We start from the raw sequence: 20,967 nt of genomic DNA on the forward strand, positions 1-20,967 counted from the left end.
GTGTCATGTGCCAATGGAGGTGCCAAAGTGACAAGGTTGTGTGTGTCTCAAATATGCATAAGTATTAACTATGACGAGGTGCAGGTCACTCAACTATAAATGGAGGTAAAATGTGAATTTCTTCGTGTTTTTACATTTTTATGTCGCGTTTTTAGCGATTTCGGTCCACACAAAGTTCTGTGAGGCTAATCTACGAAGTCTCGCGCTTAAAGAATGTCATTAGTACGCAAAAATGTGCGTGTCCGGTAATACCATGGTGTCCGGTGACACCATGCTTGCCTATACAATATTGGCCCCGTTTTATTGTAACTTGAGCTTTGGATAGCAGTAGTGATTATTACATTGCCAATTTTTGTATTGCCTATATTATAAATATAAAGTATACTTTTAAACCATTCAAAAATCTTTAAACAAATGGTTATAAATAATACAATTTTTTTAATTGTATCTTATTTTTCAATAAAGTCAAAAAATCCAAATATCTTTTTTTTAAGCTTTAAAATGTAGAACTTAAAGTGTACGAGTCAGGAAAAGCATGGAAACAGTAAACAATCCACACCGCTAAGAAAGTGCTAAGAAGATAAGATTTGGAAATTTTCGGACGTCGACTTGCCTTTGAAGCTATACAATCAAATCAATGATCTGCCCTTGGCCACACTGAACATGTAATTTATAAAGGCCAACTTGAGGGTAAGTTTTACTCAGTGTTCTGGGCAAAGTCAGTCTCATTTTCATTTGTCAGTTGACAAAGTTTGTTGGCATGGCAGTGACAGGTGTACCGAAGGCATAGTCCCATGTCTTGACATTTGTGCTGGCTATATTTAATGCGGTGACGTGAACGCCCAGCCCTAGCCCTACAGCTGTAGCCAGGGCCCTTCTGCTCGCGGATCGCGCTCGCTGCAATGACAGTGCGTTGGGTCGATGCGGATGGCTACCATGCAAAGCTCAGGCATCATGGGCCCCATGACTTAATCATCAATTTCTCCCGCTTTGTAGGGATAACATGTGAGAACCTATCAGAACATGTCCTTCACTGCTTCAGCTGTGATGGAATGTAAATTAATCTAAAAACTGAAAAATTAAACCGTCTTGGAGTCGGACAAGAGTCCATCTGTTTGAGTACAATTTTAGACCTGTCCTTGTCCTTTTTTTTTTTAAATATAGTTTTATGGCAATCTCACACTAATCACAGTCTTTGGTCCCTGCCTATAGTGGCAACATAACGTAACCGCACCAGCGACCCCATGACGTACCGAGTTAACAGCGCCCCGCACACTGTTAGTACCGTAGTGGCAACAGTGCTTCGGTAGTGTAGGCCTACTGTAAATGCCCATCTGAATTTAATCCGTGACCATAAAAATAAACAGAGAACCCACTTTAATAGTCTTTATAATCTAATGGTAATGCAAAAATGAATGTTAAAGGGTGTGTACAGTTCTGGTCGAGGTGAGGATTTAGCTTTTAACGTTTTGTGAGATATTCAGAAATCACTCTATGACATGTCAAAGAGCATGCAGTTCTAAGAGGTATCAAAAGTTTATTCGATAAAAATCTGTTTTGAAATGGCTGAGATATCCAAAAACAAGATGAAACAAAGAGATCCTAATAAAGTTGTGGCATGTCGCCTTTTATTATTAGCACTTTTTTGGATATCTCAGCCATTTGAAAACCAATTTTCATCAAATAAACGTTGAATCCTTCTTAAAATTACATGCTCTTTCATATTTCATAAAAGGCTTTTCATTATCTCAATTAGGAATGTTCAAAACATGAATCCCCACCTCAACCAGTACTGTACAGTCCCTTTAATGAAAGTGTGAACCGTTGAAGATTGATGATGGATGAACTTAACTGTTACATTATAATCTACACACTCACTTTTAAATTACAGTGCAAATGTACTCTTTATATAGATTTGTCTAGGTTTGGGAACTCATGAAATATTGAAAAAGAGAAGAGTGAAGCACATTGAGGAGATCATGGCAGGTACAGTTCTGTAATGTCATGATGTGTCCCGAGGTCATGGCCATATCTTTAATGTCAACTTGTGTTTAGAAGGTATGCAGGCAGTATGATATGGCCTGTTCTGTTAAGAATCTGATGAGGTCATTCATGAAAAAGTACCTGTTTCTTGATGTATCAATGCAGAGCCTCATAACATGTAGATCTATGAGAAGAAGTTTTTCACAAATTGTAACATTGTTACAATCTTTATAATATTGGCTATTGCATTTGCACCACTTGTCTCAGTTGTACAGATTCTAATGAATGTCACATAGGTCTATAGAATTTAACTAGAGAAGTACTCTGAGAGCACAGACCTCCGCCAAGCAGCTCATTTCCACCAGACAGCTGATCTTGTTCTTCCATAGAGATCAGTAATTTCCACCCATATGTATGCGTGATGAAAGACGCCCAATTTCCCAGTATGGAAGCATTTTGTTACGTCATCAACTTCCAGCTGCGCAGCACTCCTCGCCTTAGCATAAACTAGAGCACACACTTTAGTGCGCGTATGAAAACCTCCAAATGCGAAGCTCGAACTCCCAAGTTCATTGACCCTACCAGCCAAAATATTAAAAATCCTTCATAAAATCCACAAATATTGTCAAATTACTACCAAAATATAATCACCTGTTACTTGTGTCATTTGCCACCTTTCCTGTAAGTTTCATTTAAATCTGTTCACAGCTTTCTGAGTTATTTTGCACATGGACAAACCAACAAATGCCGATGAAAACTTAACCTCATCCCTTGGCGGAGGTAATAATTGTTTGTTTCTGTTATTGCAGGGAATCTTGCAAAATTTACCAGAAATTGGCAAGTAAGCAATGCATTCCAGGGCATATTTACTGCTCGACCGGGAGTATGTCTTGCTGCAGAAAGATCCTGCTTGGGTGAGTGCGTGAGAAGCATTGTATTCTTGTTTTGTAAATCACTACCTCTGTATTGAAATATCATTGCAAAAATATCTATCTTTAGGTATTTAGATGAATTAATCAAGTCATGCATGTACTACCAGCATTCTACACACCCGCTACTTAACTGGGAGGATGCTTCCGGAATAAAAGTCAGTATACCGACTTTATAACTGTTTCTCACTTTTGATCTCGAAATACTACAAAACAACTCCATATTCCCAAAATTGCACCAGCCAGACAAGTTTCTTGGCAGAGCAAATTCCAAATAAAGATAGATTTTTAGTTCTGCCGAGTACTATGTTTTACCTTTAAGCTTATTGAAATTAAAGCTGTTCTGACCTAATGAATGTATTCTTCAGGGAATCACTGCTCACCCCCTGGCAGAGGATAACATGATGGAATGGACAGCAACCATCAGAGGAATGAAAGACACAATATGGGAAGGTATGAAATCATGGCATGATTACCATATCATGAACATTTTTATCACGATAACATAATTTCTTTTGAATCAACTTGTATACGGGAATATATTGGCTTGTGTATTAAGTGTATGGGTAGTTCAGAATTCAGTAAAGAATGGATTAATTGAATTAGTTTTCAAATTTTATTTATATGATGGTTTATTTTTTCCATCTTATTTTGTTTTGGATTTCTTCTAGTATTGCTATCTGGATTAACACATTTGTCACTTTCTGAAGAAATTTGTGAACTGTTGAATATTTTGATGGGGTGGGGGGATGGTTGAGATGAAAAGGAATGTCAAGTATATGATTATGAGGTGTAATTAATTCAGAAAATTTATAAAATCTTGCAATATCAGCTCAATATCCTGCACGCTTGTACCCTATTGTTTTTGTTATATTTATCACAGGGTATGGGGTTTTGTGTTTGTCTTATGATATGTTAATGTCATGAAAGAATATTTTCTTTGCAAGGCAAAGAATCCAACAAATTACATACAGAATCACAATTAATGAAAATCAACTGTCAAAACAACATGTATTCTGTAAGTGGGATGTAGTGCAAACATACTGTGGTCACAATTTTCTGTCATGTACAATGTTTAGAACAGCTATGTGGTAATGCAGGAAGAAGTGAATATGTTAAATTTGATATTTTGCTAAACTTGAATGGCAACAAAGCAGAGAAATGTGTTCACAAAATGGGATCACAAAATGTGGATAGTGCAATATTTATGCACTTGATATTGCACTAACCTTTCACCATATTTCTTTCTGTTTTTTCATGCAGGTGGCATATTTGTGCTGAGTCTGAAGTTTACCGAAAACTATAACCACGAGCCCCCAGATATACGATTCCACACCATACCATTTCATCCTAACAGTGAGTCACTTAAGTTTAAGGTAGCATTCCTGTAATGCCAATTCTTCTCAGTTTTCCAATAGAAAAAAACAACAACAGTCTTTATAGAAAGCAAATGGCAGGATCCTATAATTTATCAAGGTCTGAGTGAAAAGTGCCTTTTGCATTTGGCAAATACCCACTGCCTCTGAAATACCCCCCTTTTTTTAAAGGTACATACAGTTTTCAGAAGCAGTATGTTTTAACATTAAGTCTATTCTTTCATTAGTAATTAAAATTAAAAAGAAAATAATTGGTAAAGGTCAATTTCTGAAGCGCATATACACTGCTGCACTGCAACAGGAGACTTTCTTTTTGGTTTGGTTTTAGATTATATGTACCCAAGACAGCCAAAATTTATAATGAAAACAACTTGCTCAAATGTTTGCAGTATTACAAAAATGTAGACTATACTATAGAGATAAAGGAAACACTTTCAAGAGGTCATGGAGGGGAGGGGAGTTCTTTTTAGATTAAAAAACAAAATGGATGCACATGTTCACTGCCTTTCAGAATTTCATTAGAAAACCCAAGGGCTGAGAAAAAGAGCAATGGTTATGCAGTCAGGAAAATGAACTTGCAGAGATTTTGTAAGTTTTGAAGAATAAAGCTGCTTAGCTTTTGAATTGTTGAAAAATGAATGTTTGGTTCATGGTTTGCCTCATAATTGTACTTGAAGTGGGAATGAAACAGTGATACTGGAGATGCATGGTGTCTTGTTTTGACTGCAGCGTCCAACATCATTTTTCCTGTGAATTCCACTTGAAACTAGCAAGATAAAGCTAATCTTTCCGAAGGTGCCGTGGCATAGAGAGAGAGTGAGAGAGAAAAAAAAATTAATCACTGAACAGCAGCAATTTGATTGAAAACAGTGTTGTACAGCTGTCTGTACAAAATGTAACTTACAGGCATGGTTTAACATTTGCAGATGAAACAAAAAACAAAACAAAACACAGCTTTACTGCTTCATAATAGTTTGTTAGGGATAGAAACAACCAGTGCAAAAAAGTTAATCAGTATAATCAATGCTAAATATTGGTAAATGTACAGAATGTGAACAACAGTTGAAATAAAATTGTTTTCTGACTAAACCGTCTACAGTTATGGTTTAGTGAGAAAAACAGCAATATCTCCTTATGTTTTAGGATTTATCAAAAAAATTTTTATAGGATCGATGTTTTGTGATACAACTGACCTACACATATGCGTCAGATGAGATAACTCAAACTTTTTTTTAAATCACTGCTCCCAATGGTAAATAATACCTTTAAAGTATTTAAATGAAGTCTACAGTGGTTGTTCTTTCTATACAGTTGATATGCAATCAGGAAGACCCTGCATCGAGTTTCTTGATGACATCTCGTACTGGAAGGAAACATACAGTTTACAGTCAATACTTCTAGCTATTCAGGTAAGGTATCCGAGTAGAAACTGAAATTACTGCATACAGCTTTTTACTTTGCTTTGCTGATAAACTGAAACCTGATGAAAGAGTTGCAGTTATTGTCAGTTTCCATTTCAATATTCTTTAATCTCTATCCTCAATAAATTATGTACTAAATTTGTTCTGCTTTTTACTTTGCTTTGCTGATAAATTGAAACCTGATGAAAGAGTTGCAGTTATTGTCAGTTTCCATTTCAATATTCTTTAATCTCTATCCTCAATAAATTATGTACTAAATTTGTTCTGTAATGACCGTACTTGTCTTCTTTCCTCTCTCTTGTAAGATAATATAACTCTGCTGCATGGAAGGATGATATGAAACGAAACTTCTTCTTTTTTTCAGTGGTGGTGGTGTCTGTAACAAGATACACCTATACTCCCAGGAAATGCATGTTAAGTGACACATATCAAGAAAATTAAACTCTGTTATTCTGTAATGATCAGATGTACTCAGCTAGTGAGTGAAAATGAAAATGAAGTTAACAAAGTGCTGTTATCTCTGACACGTCTCCTAGGTTATCAGAACATGTATGTATATTGTAGTTGAGTCTGTTTGACATTTAGCCTTAATGGAAATGACTCTGATAATCTTAATGTTGGAAGTTTATTGCACTTTTTAAGGAAAATTGCACATGAAAAAATCTGAAAGTCTTTTGCTCTACCGAAGCTGCTAGCACAGGTAGAAAATGCCATGGAACTCACCCAACCACACTCTTGCAAGTAGCAAGATTACATTGTGACTGTTCCCTGTCCCATGAAACTTGATGAGATTGCCTTTATGAGTGTTGCCAAATTTACCACATGCTATATTACATATCAAATCTGTACTCAGCACAAGTTTCATCATTTTGTTATTCTTTGAAATATTCCTTGTAGGTTTCCACCATAAAATGTAGTGGGCAAATTGATTGGCTATACGACCCAAAACTGCTCTTTGGTAAATGTGTGCATTGTAGGCTGAGGCCACTCTAGAAGAAATAAGTGTCCTATGTTTAGGAGCTTTAATCCACGGCTTTGTGATATGAAGTAAAAAGTTTTTACCACTTCACCACTATCCGTGACACAGGAATTCAGTTGCATAACCCAGCATTTTGTAATATCTACCACACAGAGCATGCTGTCAAACCCAGTGGTAGACAATGCAGTGAATGAAGAGGCAGTGGGAATACTTCAGAACTCACCTGACCTGTACAGACAAATGGTCATAGACTGTGTGAATGCTAGTCGGAAAGTCTTTGGTGAGTTGTAAGGAACAGGTTTTATCCAGATTTCAAGTTTGCGTCCATTTCTGTTCCTTTCCTCTTTTTTTTCCCCCTTTATTGTTTGTTTGCAGGTTGAAGTTCAGAAGGAATAATGTCTTCATGGACAAATTCAGTGGAATTGTGTATTATTTTTCCTATATATTTCCTGATCAATTTTGCTCCTACTCCTCTTACTCTTCTATTATTGTTATCATCAACATCATCATCATCATCATCATCATCATCATCATCATCATCATCACTGTCATCATCATATTTGTCTTCTATTGTTCATTTCTTTGACATCTTAATTTGTTTTTCATATTTACATATCTTCCTCTTCTTGATCTTTGTAACCTTTCTCTCTCTTCATGACGAAATCTAATCAGAAGTAAGCACAGGAAAAAAATGTCATATTTTGACAGCCGGTCCATGGCTTTACTGTATAAAGTCATTGCATAGTGTTTATTGAAGCATGTAATGGTATGATATCTTTCTTTTATGTTTTGTTTGTTTTGATTTTTTTGTTGTTGTTGTGAAGCTGGTCAGAGTATACCTTCCGACGAGTCAAGGGTTCGCTTTCAGAGCGACGAACAGGACCTCGCTGATGATGATCCCCAGGGTGGGTCTGCACTGAATTTTCTCAAGCTGGCCAAGATATCATTCGATGACTACCTCACGACGTGGACAGGCATAGCAACATCCAAGGCTCGATCGGAAATGAAAAATCCATGTAGGTGGAATGTCATTTACGCAGTGATGATTGATGATGATACATGTACATGATTTTGATATCAATCTTGGAGAGACTACATGCATACATTTTGTTTGACAGGTTAGAACGTGTACAAAAATCATGTTTATCAAGCTCACCTATGATCACTGAAGTGGATCTCTTTATTGATCCTTTCAAAATGGCATGAAAGTAAGCATTGCCACATGAAATAATGATTCCTGTAATTTGCGATAGGTACTTTTCTTTTCTTTGAGGAGGCACATGTTGCAGCTGTTGGAACTTAAGTATTATGAACAAGTTTGGTTTTGCGTTTATGGTACATACATTGTACACTACATTTCCTCTTTCTACTTTCATCCCTCTCCCTTAAAGCGCATAGAGACACCACGGTAGTGATATGCACTATATAAGCACTGTGTTATATATATGTGTATATACTGTCGGATTTAAACATTGATTGTGAGCACCTTGAGCACCGTTGAGTGGATATGTTGCGCGTTATAAATGTCTATATTATTATTATTACTTAACTAGCATTTTCTACATCTTTGCTGAATTATCAAGAGATGAAATTAAATATGCTTAGCTTTAAGTTCAGATTGATGTACAGTATCTTTTTTTATATAACTGCAAATCCAATCATTTTATTTTTGTAGCATACAGTAAGCCTTACTGAATGTTCTGATGCTCTGTCTAAAGGTAAAATTCTAAGAACTATTAGGGCATACCTTCACAGATAATACTAACTAAAGAAAAATAAAACTAAGTGGATTCACAATTCAATTAACAGATATATTTTTACACAAAAATACATAGAACAATATGTTCCTGGATGGACGTATACAGAAAATATGAATAGATGAACAGATAATGGATAAATGATGAATAAATGAATGAATAAGATCTTTGTCCTGATATGAATGCCCGGTCCAGTGCTTGAGGCTATCAGTGATGACCCCAAGCTCCAAACAGCCCACTATGGTCTCAACGTGGAGGAGTTGCAGCAACACATGAAGCAACAGCTGGACACGTAAGCCAACAAACCCAATTCACATTTGAAAATTGATCACTGACAAATTCAATGTGAGGAACTTGACCAGTGGAATTTTGGACCTGTGTACAACCTTTTTGGTTGAGTGGGAAAACATGTAATTTCATTTTTGGGCCAATACTCTACATTGGTGTTTTTTTAACTTTTGATTTTTTTTCTTTCTTTTTTAAAACTAGGAGTCAGGTTGAAGTGAGGGAGCATATGTATTGCATGTTACAGTGGACTTCTGTTATAACAAAGTCCTCGGGACCAACGGTTTTCTTTCGTTATATCAAATTACATTTCGTTACAACCAAACAAATAAGCAATGAAAAACATAGAACAGACAACAGAGAATGTTCCTGTCTGAATTTTTACTTTGTTGTAACTGCAATTTTGTTATAACTGTGTTCATTGTAACAAGAGTGCACTGTATTTGTTTATAGCAGGACTTATTAAAAAAAAAAGAAACTATGCTCTTTGCGCAAGTGCTCTTGAAATTCAGCTTAATTATGATAAACATGGTTAAGATATACCAAAGTAATGTGAGCATTTTCTGTAAAATCAACTCAAAGTTTATTGTAAATCATATATTTGTTTCCTTGTTTTGTTGTGTTTTTTTTTCTTTAACTATATTCATGGTACAATACCAGTAAGAGGTGGCACATACCATTAACAGGTGCTTCTAGTTAATATCTGGGAGGGGGTTATTTTGTTTTGTTTGTTTGCATTGTAAATTTGGCTCATACTAATCACATGTTTTCAAGTACATTTTTTTTTTTTGGGGGGGGGGTGGGTGGAATTGGCTGTAACCACAAAGCTACTTGCATTCCAAATAAACAGGTGCATGTTGTAGATATCACCCTGCCACAAGGTTCACAGGTTCAACAACAAATCAATACTCAACATACCATTCAACTTAAAACAAAGGAATATGCAACATGTAACAATTTTATTTTCCAAATATATCTTGGCTCATGACCTGAATGTACAATGTTTTTGTACATTCTTTCCAAACAAATTCTCTGCAGGGATACAGGCTTTAATGAAAGATTTTTTTTGACTTGAAAATATGAAAGTGTATCTGTTAAAGATGCTGAAGCATGGTTTGGGGTTGTTTTAGCCCTTAGAGGCCACTAACGTCTTGAAAAGTTCTGGAAGATGATGCAGTCTTATCTGGCTTCTTTTGACAAACAAACACTCTTAACTATCTTTACAGACATGCACACGCTTTTGATTCAGCCAAGCAGAAAACATAAATCAGTTTACCAGACCACTTTCAGACTGCATTTCAGGTGACTTGTCAAATACTGTTGGAATGTGTGATAATGCATAATTCATAGATTCATTCATGGCTAGCGAAATACTTGGTGGTGTTTTTGTTTTTGCTTGCACCCTGCAAGAACTCATTTTAATAATGAAGAATTACTTGCATTATTGACTTAATAATTACACTGAAATAATCGTGAAAGAAACAGTTGATTTAAAATCCATAGCCCATCAACAAAAATTACACCCAGAAAGTGCCATGAATATTAATAGGCCTACATCAGTGAACCAGAGAGTTTGTGTACACTTTTTTTTTTAACGACAATAACATCTTCAAATAGTAGTGAGGCAATATGTATCGCCATATTATTCAATTTAATAATCATGCAGATGCAATTATTCTTTTTTTTTTTTTTTTTACAAATATCGATTACTATTTTAGCAATATATAGGCAGTCCTAGAGAATGTCTACGTTCTTCAGAAATTTGTTAGGGCTTTTGGATTGTCGCTAACTCGCCGTAGATGGGGCAATGACTGTAATAAATTTGGTCCGTGATCAAAGGGTAGAGAGATAGCAATCACGGGCATGCGTCCAAATCTCTCTGGGACCTTTACAAATTGCATTTATTACTAGTAGTTTTGAACTGCAAGCACTCCATTTATGACAAGTTAGTGCCAGTTTGAGCGAAACCTTGAGAACAACCATGTACATTGTAGGCGGGTGTATAGCTCATAGTAAAGAGTTGCTTATTGTGAACAATTAAGTTTTCAGCATCGCTAGTGGCTTCATTTTTCCCCCAATCTAAGAATTAACGCTTCATTTTTTATATAATTTCTCTCTAATCAGACACAATTCCCTGATGTATGGCAAGTTTGGCCCAAAGCAAAGCAAGGAACCACAGGACAAAGAGAGCAAGAGGCTTGAGCACATTAACAAGATGAGAAAGATATACCTACCTCGAAGATCAGGTATTGCATCATCATAGTATCAGTAATAGTTATGACGAACACATGATGGAAGTGCTATATATTGACCAGTCGAAGAAGAATTTACACTTATGAAAGTTATGTCTTAAATGATTTGCCCCAAAACACCAAAGCAACAGATCTAGAAGGAGCAAATGTGATGGCTTCACCTGGTTTAGGCTGCCTCGGGCACGTAACATATCAGTGCTGGTGACATGACTATGACGTCAGTTGGCAGTGAGTTACGATGGGAATATTGCTGGGAATATCTAAGAAAGTGTGGGTAGTGGTAACATTATGCCACAAATCGTTACGCCATTGTTTCAGCAAGATAACCTAAAAAATTCAAAGCATCGAGGTTTCACAAATCATTGTTGAGAAATCACATTACCGAATTGTCTAAACCTTGTACTTTTCAAAGTACTTTTCAGTAGACTAGTTGTCCTCTACTGACCTTCAAAATGCTTGCAAACTCTTATCGGGATTTTGTAACAGGCCTTAGAGTAACTCAAGCTCAATACTGGCTCAAACTATTTCCTACTCCAACAGCAGAATAATCAAAATATCATCAACCAGAAAGCAAATACATGTATTGTAGTGATGCAACTTGATGATGATGGTGATGGTGATGATGATGATGATGATGATGATGATGATGATGATGATATTGGTTTTCCTTAGCAGTGAATCCATCATGTTAGAGAGCTCTACATGGTGCTTTGCAAATGGAATCTACTGCCCCTCCCCCCCCCCCCCCCCCCAAAGTAGTCATTCTTTCAGTAAGAGACAGTAATAAAAATCTTTTCTTCTTCCTGTTTTCTTATGACTTTCAGTGCCACCTCCGTCCACTGCCCCGAGCGAGGCAGACGCTTGGGAGAAAGAGGTCGATGACCTGGTAGCGTGGACCAATGACCTCGATGAAGATGAGCTGAAATGACAAAATGTTCCTTGGCAGATAAGAACTGACAAATGATTACCCAACTCCAGCAAATACTATTTGTGCGAAGTACAGTATCTGCGGTTTGCTCAACTGGTCGTTTGCTTGTTTGCATTTTGTGTTCTTTGTGTGACGTATTATGTCGCTGACATTCGCTTAGAGAAACAAGATAAGAAGGTAATATCATGTTTTTTATTGTGCCACATTTTCTGCTTCTGTATCCTTTTCAGCGACAAGAGTAGTATGTTCATGCATACATAATGGGATTGCTTGTTGACAACCCCACGAAGATATTTGTTATATCCACTGCATGTGATAAATTTTACTGCAAACATTGAGGACTGAAAGAGATACAAGATGAGAGAAGAAGCAAAATAGATGGATAGATAGTTAGAAAGAGAGACGGTGGTGTCAATGAACGAGAGAGAAAGAGATAGTTACGATGAGAGCGAGAATTAATCTGTTTTTGCTTTTGTTTATTCGCTATTTTCTCTTGGAGAGGGAAGAAAAAAGATGCATCTGTTTGGAAAAGTGAATGTGTACGACCAATCAGATCTCCATGGTGAAATCAAATAACGTAGCAAATAGAACAAAGCTGTCTAAGTTAGACGCAGTGCAAATAGTTGACAAGATATGCAACTAAAGCAACGAAACATGAAGTCACAAATTGAGAATTGCAATTTGTTTGTCATGAACAGCAGACCATGTTAAAAATATATATATATATATATATATATTTTTGCAGATGTCACCGGCGCGGCAATCATTTGACCTTCAAACTACCAGAAGATATAGTGCATATGTTCGCTGTTTATTATTTTTTTCGGTGATATCAGGAAAGCATCGACATGGCAACCTGGCAACCTTGGAATGATCATTAGCATCTTCCAATCACTCTGCCTAATGGAATTACAGCAAGAGCACTTTTAATCTGCCCGATGTTCCTTCACAGAATGCTAATTACGACTGCGATGTTTCAGATGATCACTTGTCACAGCCTGAAGGCAAACTCTAACGAGAAATTTAATTTGAATGGACGCAGTGAAGCGAAACTGCAGATCAGACATTTCTTGCATTAAAGAGGTTTTTTTTTTTTTTTTTCCCCTGGGGTGTTTGTTTTTTGAGTTTTTGTTTTTGACGAATAGACCGTTTCAGTAATGTTTTATAATTCATCGATGTTTCTATACCTACAGCCTAGTGACAAAGCATTTCATTTATCCCTGCTCCCTCCAGTTACGTTTCTTAGGCAGGAATTCATTTAGTTGTTGCGAGGTAAGGCAAGCCACTGGCAAGTTTGCAATTTTTTGTGAGCAAATCATGCATAGAATTTGAATACGGTACCGAAAAGGTCTATCGGCTCGTCACGCGTGGGGTACATGATTCTTATTTGATCCATATTTCCGCCATGCCACTCATCAAGATGGATCAATGTCTAATCATATCATAACATCTTAATTTGCTCTTTTTCGCCAAATATGATATTGAAGTAATACACAGCAAAACGTTATGTATTTGACTAGGTCAAGAAATTTGTCAATTGACAAGGCGACCACTAGGGAAAAAGAAGTATTCCACAGCACGGTAGCTAGGCCACAGACTTTACAACAATGTTCAGTAAACCGTCTATGACATTGATTTTATAGTGAATGCAAACACAATAGAGTAACAACGTGTGAAGTTGTGGCCATTCGTCGCCATGGAAACGGGTTCTAAACAACTTCATCAGGCCCCAGTGTTCATGCTTGCGCCTGGTTTCAACTCAAGCTATAGCAAAAGACTCTAACATCATCACTTCGGTACTTTACGTGCAAGATGTTGCCCGGCTCAGTTGAGACAAAGAGTTGGGCTCCCAGATGATAGTACATGTACATGAGAAGACGAGCTAAATAAGTTCAGATATTAGAGTTTATATTTCATTTATCTTCTGTGCTTTTGTCGTGATTGTCATTTGATTATATTTCGTTTTAATCATTCACGTTTGTTGGGGCGCTGTAGCATACAGTGGACTCCCGTTATAACGAAATCCTCGGGACCGGCAATTTTCTTTCGTTTTATCGAAATTTCGTTATAACGAACAAATAAACAATAAAGATGCGAAGAGAGGATAATATTGCGGCCTGAATTTAAACTTTGTTGTAACCGGAATTTCGTTATAACCGAGCTCGTTACAACGAGAGTGCACTGTAGAGGATAAGACTCCCGACTACCAGTCGGAGGACCCGAGTTTGATTCCCGCTCAGTGCTTGAATACGTCCTTGGACAAGATGTTTTTACCCACCATGTCCCTCTCGACCTATGCAGGTGTATACATGGGTACACAGTACTGGCAACACTAGGGTAATAATAATGGCAGGGCCCTCTGGTAACACTGAGCACTGGCAACACTGAAGAGGCTACCTTGGATAACGAAGATATTATTATAATCATTATCATCACGCAAGGAAGAAACTAGCTGAGTTATACGCATCCTCTTTTAGACTAAATTTTCGTATTGAGCACAAGGCTTCAACAACACGTGTGAAACAAGCACGCACACACATGCAGCAAACACTGCACACACACACACATACACACACACAAAAAAAACCCCGCATCAATTATACAGTGTACAACAATTAAATACAATGATTAAATACACTGTATTCCAAGACTTGCTGCATCTATTGTTTGTATTTTTTGTCTTAGTCTGTGATTTGACTTCACTAATATATTTCTATTCATTTCATCATGGTCACTGATATCTTTTATATTTTTGAAGAACCGCTGAAAGTTTATGACAAATAAAATCAGCATTATGGCTTCAACACCATTATTCCTCGTATTTCGTAGTCATGTCGAACTCTTTCCCTTATGACGTATAAGAGTGTTCATGTATGTAATTACGTGTACACACACACACATTATTTTTAAATATAAATATAAATAAATAAACAAATATATATATATATATATGTATGTATATATATATATATATATATATATATATATATATATATATATATATATATATATATATATATATATATATATATATATATATATATATATATATATATATATATATATACATACAGTGACCGGGGTAATAATAGTCTGTAAAGCGCATTGAAACCCTGAAGTGTGTGAAATGCGCTATATAAAAACCAGCTATTATTATTATACATACTTATACATGTACATATATGTATGTTTGTATACAGGGGAGACCGGGTCTAGTTATTACACGGGCAAGTTGTCACATGATCATTTTCTCAAAATCTGAACAAGAGACGGTGTTGCAGGCTATATCACATCAAGACATATTTAATGAAGCGACCTCTTTTTACGTGCGAAATATGATCATGCCTGGCTTCCTATAGTTACATGAAAGAAAAAAAGACACTTTCTCTTCTCTGAGTAATATTCTTTTATTTTACAAAAACTATTCATCTCCGGGTATAGTGATGGGTCTGTGGCTGAAAGGGGCATGTCTTGGGTGTCTTTTGGTGGGAGCATGCAGCACCGTCTTCTGTTTGAGCGTTTATTGAGCACACTAGTCTTGTTTGAGTTATCGAAAGACGTACCGGGTCAAGTTGTTTACACTAATAACAACTTGTCCTTTAATATTATTGAGGTGTAACGACTTCCCCCATAAGGTTTCAGTTTAGTTATGTTTTGTTACAGGAAGTCTGATTTAATAATACAGTACCGTGTGGTTTTTATGCAGACATTAATTGATTAAGCACATTCAGATGTTGAAAGCTTATACACTCTTCAATCAATTAAATCAGTGACTCGCATGGGAGTATTTGGCTACATATACTTGGGGGAAATACTGTTGTGTTGCATGGTTCACATGATTATGTTTCGCTGTTCGGTACTTAATTTCATTTACTTTGATTACGAGTAACCTGGCATTGTATAGTGCAGAGTAAACTTAATTCATCCCGCTTATTTATGATCAATATTATTAACGTTATTGTACGTCATCCATCTTTGTTTTAATGTAAGTAGCATCCCATCAGAGTATAATGCACAGGTGTACACGCACACTCACAGACTGACTGACAGACAGACAGACAGATCTACTGTACACACATACACATACGCATGCACAAACATGCACAGACCGACAGATGCACAATTATTCATTAACATTATGTATCTTTTATCAGATCTGCTTTCATCCAATTATTGATGCAAATGTACTTTCTAAAATTATCACAAACTACCCAAGTACCCAATGTGCTGTCACCACTCATCCCAAGTCAGCGGGGGAACTTGTTGCGAAATTTTATCATGCCTCCGCCACGAAGTGGTGCCGGAGGCATTATGTTTTCGGGTTGTCCATCCGTCCGTACGTCCGTACGTCCGTCCGCATTCGTTTACGCGATAACTTGAGTAATATTGACTGGAATGTTACCAAACTTGGTCCAAGTATAAAGTATGATGGGGCAATTAGTTGATTAGATTTTGGGTGAAATCGGCCAAAGGTCAAAGATCAAGGTCAAATCATGAAATTGTATCCGTTTACACGATAACTCAAGACTGGATCAAGCAAATTTCACCAAACTTTGTCCGAGGATGATGTATGATGGGACAATTATTTGATTAGTTTTTGAGTGAAATTGGACAGAGGTCAAAGGTCAAAGATCAAGGTCAAATCCTAAAATTTAGCTGTTTACGTGATAACTAAAAACTGGATGAAGCAGCTTTCACCAAATTTGGTCCAAGGATGATGTATGATGGGGCAATTAGTTGAGTTGATTTTAGTGACATTGGCAAGAGGTTAAAGGTCAAAAGGTCAAGGTCAAATGCTAAAAATGTTGCTATTTCCCCCATATCCATGCAATGTCCGAAGGTATTTTTTTGACTTAGTGTAGACATGTACTACTGCGTAAAGATTCTCCAGAGAGAGTTTCATGTCATAAGGTCAAAGGTCAAAAGGTCAAAGGTTAGGTGAGAATGTTACAATTTCACTTTCTTGCAAATGGTTCAATGTATATTCATGGAACTTGGTACATACGCATGTACTGACTGGCAGGGATTATCTAGGGAATGTAGGGGTCATGGGTTAATAGTCAGGGGTCAAAGGTCAAGGTCAGCTCAAAATTTTACTATTTCCCTCATTAACTAGTATTATATGCAATGCTTGCATTGTCATTTTTAAAACTTGATATATACATGTATTACCTAATGTAGATTCTCTCAAAGGTCAAAGGTTAAGGGTCAAAGGCCAGGTTTAAATGCACAAAAAAAATCTATTTTATACTGTAATTACACTCTTTCTTCATACTTTGAAAATTACTCAATGTATAAACTTACAAAAGGGTCGGTCAGAAGTCAAGTAAAAATCCTCACTTCCCCAAATGCGTGTACCTGCACTCTTAGACAATTATAGCAAACCTAGTTCAAGGAATGTGAACATTCAAGATATTTCTGACAAACCTGACATTTCAATATTTTGTCAGTCATCACACGTTGTGAAGACATTGTACCATACACCTGATTGGGAGAATCATGCATTATGGCGGAGGCATCAGTCGCCATAGCGACATTTCTAGTTGTTTTTAATGCCATGATATATCATTCATTAACATTTGCTTGACTAACAGAGTTTTTACTGTTTCTACAGTTAATACAGGGTATAAGTTATTCTCACATCCAAAGAAAATGAAATAAATTTCTCTGTGGTTCACTTAATATAGACTTCAAAATGTGTAACATTATAGTAACAACTAGACCCGGTCTCCCCAACAGGACTCGATATTGTAGTGATGGCCCGGTGGCCCGATGGCCCGGGGCCACTAGAAATTGATGTCGGGCCACCAAATTTCCAAAAGGGATATGTTTTGGTGCCCGACGTGGCAACTATAAAGTTCGTAATGGATTGTTATGTTTCCTTTTATTTTGGGCCGATACAAAATCTTACAAACTTGAAACATTTTACACTTCCTTCTAAACAGTGACAGTCTCGCCACAGTTTTATTCACTTCTATTCATTTCAACTGAATTGAATTAAATCAAATTAAATTCAATTTAACTCAATTCGATTCAATTCAATTTCAGTTTTATTGTGAATAAAAAGGCCGTAACAGTGAGGCCGCAAGCTGATAATGCCATGTACAGCGTCAGAAGGCCAGCATTTGCATTATAATTATATTGGCATTTTAACAAAACAACAAATTTCTGAGTTTCTAGTTTCCATGTTAGTTTCTTCAGCATTCAATATCATCAGTTATTCCACACCGGTTTCTGGCATCATTTAGACTTGTACGTATTCAGTAATTCCTCATTTCTAATTTAATTTCATAGAGTACCATATTTCCATTCGACTAAATGGTTGGCAATTCAACCGTACGGAATAAAGAACAAAGAAAACATTTAATATTCCGCGTGATGTTACCATAGAGATAACTGCGAACAGCTACGAAGCCTTGTACGGTAATGAGAAAGGGCATATTGGGTTTTCATAATCCCCGGATGAATTGGAAAGCGCTTGTATGCGTTCAAAGTATCTTTAACAGGCCGTGAACATGGTGTTCATACTGATGAGGTACTAGGCGAGCTATCTCGGAGTCCTTGTTCATCAGCCACATAGGCCTATCAGCTTTGAAACGTTCCGTTTCGTCTTATTTTCAGTTTTGTCGTCTGAGCAGCGCAGCAGCAGCAACACCAGCAACAAAATCCTTACTTTAAATCTGAACATGCTGAAAGCATAGTTATGCAGATTTTGTTTGTTTGTTTTGTTTAATTCCTGCGACGGACATGAGGAATAACAGCCGTCTGGCTGAATCATGTGTGCTGTGCTGAAATAAAGAAATGAAATGAAATGAATGAAATGAAATGAATTTACATTCACCACGTATCAATATCTGCATCTATATTATTATAATGTATATATTAACATTCATGTATTCTATTATACACATAATATATAAGGGAATTCAATGTGAGAAATAGAAAAGAAAAATGTCTGATGGCGTATAGGTCTTTCCTATTCAGCTTAAACTGGGTGACTCTTTGAATAAGGCCGTTTACAATCTGGGGAAAAAACAGCACCAAAATCAAATCTAGAACGACCATGCGCAAATTGATCACAGTAAGGCGTGAGCATGCATACATCAATAAAGAAGGGGGTTGAGCGATGGACTGGTTTTATAATTCAGTGATTTTCGTGTGATGCACTAAAGTTGTACATTCATCCATCATGCTCTTGATGAAATAACCATCACCTAACAGCATGAACAGTACTGTTTGCCATTCACCACATGATACGGCTCGGTTTACGCGATGCTCGAAATGTCTGTATAAAGTCTGATGATATAATACAGGATCTTGGACTTCAAAAAGCAAGAAAAATATAGAAAGACGAGTCAGGGAGGGGTGTGAGTGAATGAGAGGATAATTTGTTTGGGCATTTAATTGAGTAATGAAGCATCCATAAAACTTCATTATCAAATTGGTCATGAATATTGGATGAGTCTTTTGATCGGCATCTACATCGCCGATTTAGTCCCTAGCAACGCTATGCATTAACGGGATGAAAACTTGACGGGGCTATAAAACTTGATGAATTTTGTGACTTCGTAGCGTGGAAAATGAACACCTGCACGGCGGGTTATGCTCAGTGTCGTAGCTAGTAACTATCGAATCTATTTATAGAGGAAATCATATTCCACCTTTCCTGTGGAAATATGTCAAGATCTCTCCCTGTTTGTTTTTTAACATGTTTTGTTTTGTTTTGTTTGTTTTTTGTGGACACACTAATTGTTATTGACGTGCAGCCATTATAAATGCTGCATAAAATACGTCTCCCGATATAGATACTTTTTATACATTGAGTCCTGAGATGTTTTTGCATTGTAAGAGTTAGACCATGTGCTATGTAGGCCTAATACGTAAAGCTGCTGTATTGATAATCATGCAGTTGTCCGGTCGTATACTAATTTAGCCATGGGGATACGAGTGTCATCAATCTTGTATTTGTTGACAACATCGTATGATGTTTCAAATGTAGGGACCCGAAGATAAACACAATGATGTGTTGATAATAATGGATTCTTTTAATGCGCCGTGTCTGTCACACAGTGGAACTCCTGGCACAGAAAGATAAGACCTCCTCTAACATTGCTTCATTCAGAAAAGAGCCACTATTGAGAGAAAGCACATATAGTTACTTGGACAAAGAGGTTTTGAGTTCATTCTTGAACAGAGGAAATTATGAGGTCTCTGTTTCTCAGTTTTAGAGGCAATGAGCTCCAGAGAGAAGAGCCAGACTGGGTGAAAGCTCTGCTGCCCCTGCATGAATGATGGGTGCGGGGAACTCGAAGGGTATAGCAGTGGATGAGCGAAGAAATCTAGTTGGTTTGTACTTATGGAATAGTTGTTTGAAAGTTTTCATGGTGATGTAAATGAGGAAGAGAGGTTTGCGGTAACACCACGTGAATGTAACTCCGGCTTGAAATGACTGTTGTTTGGCGAAGGAATAGTAGTGATGTACATTCATGGCATGACAATGCTGCGAAACGAGAAGGCATCGCACAAGCAAAATTGTAGAAACCTGTCACGACTATAGCTTTGTTGTTTCACACGAAAGTTTTAATCCGCTTCACGGACATTACGTAAAATGAAGCGCAGGATGGTTTTCAAAGATCATACTGTCTGCTTCTTATAAGCTTTTTGCACCAAAGGCATTCTGTGACCCTCTGGAGACATTACTTTATTATTCGTTAGTTAGTAACCGCAGGAATCGAGAAGATACACAAATATGAATACGAATTCAATTCAAAGTTTATCTCATTTTTCGACAAAACATACATGTTTCACTTCCTTTGATAACAGAGAATAAGGTAAACAGAACATTGTGAAATGAAAAGATTACAATAATTGAGGACCTTATAGTAATCATACATTGTAGAAACAGAAGTGATCGAAGTGAAGTTCATGTATAAACTTGCTTAAAGTGCGAAAAATGGAGGGACCCACTAAAAAGACAGAGTTTGTACAATATGGGCCCCACTGGAAAAGAACATCGATGGAAAGATAAATTAAAGTATCGTAAATACAAAAAAAAAA

The 20,967-nt window shown here is 36.8% G+C and overlaps 1 protein-coding gene across 2 annotated transcripts; it reads left to right on the plus strand.

Moving 5' to 3' along the window:
• Positions 1 to 549: 549 nt before the first annotated feature.
• Positions 550 to 13,005, plus strand: LOC140236752 (ubiquitin-conjugating enzyme E2 U-like). Of its 2 annotated transcripts, none has more exons than XM_072316680.1 (10): positions 550 to 690; positions 2,793 to 2,897; positions 3,281 to 3,365; positions 4,176 to 4,268; positions 5,600 to 5,697; positions 6,842 to 6,968; positions 7,513 to 7,704; positions 8,641 to 8,737; positions 10,855 to 10,976; positions 11,807 to 13,005. In XM_072316680.1, the coding sequence occupies exons 2-10, from the start codon at positions 2,832 to 2,834 to the stop codon at positions 11,908 to 11,910; spliced, it is 984 nt and encodes a 327-aa protein (XP_072172781.1). In that variant the 5' UTR covers positions 550 to 690; positions 2,793 to 2,831; the 3' UTR covers positions 11,911 to 13,005. The 2 variants fall into 2 exon arrangements, with proteins under 2 accessions (XP_072172781.1, XP_072172782.1); XM_072316681.1 differs by lacking the exon at positions 11,807 to 13,005 and adding an exon at positions 9,957 to 10,032 and having other exon boundaries at positions 10,855 to 10,971.
• Positions 13,006 to 20,967: the final 7,962 nt, after the last annotated feature.

Source organism: Diadema setosum, chromosome 13 (genome assembly GCF_964275005.1).
Source record: "Diadema setosum chromosome 13, eeDiaSeto1, whole genome shotgun sequence".
NCBI classification, from domain to species: Eukaryota; Metazoa; Echinodermata; class Echinoidea; order Diadematoida; family Diadematidae; genus Diadema; species Diadema setosum.

What these genes read in the sequence shown, in the direction of transcription:
- LOC140236752 (XM_072316680.1), top strand. Translation starts at nt 2,832, where the DNA reads ATGCATTCCAGGGCATATTTACTGCTCGACCGGGAGTATGTCTTGCTG. An exon ending in CATACCATTTCATCCTAACA is followed by an intron (nt 4,269 to 5,599) that starts GTGAGTCACTTA and finishes CTTTCTATACAG; the next exon opens with TTGATATGCAATCAGGAAGA. An exon ending in ATCGGAAATGAAAAATCCAT is followed by an intron (nt 7,705 to 8,640) that starts GTAGGTGGAATG and finishes TGCCCGGTCCAG; the next exon opens with TGCTTGAGGCTATCAGTGAT.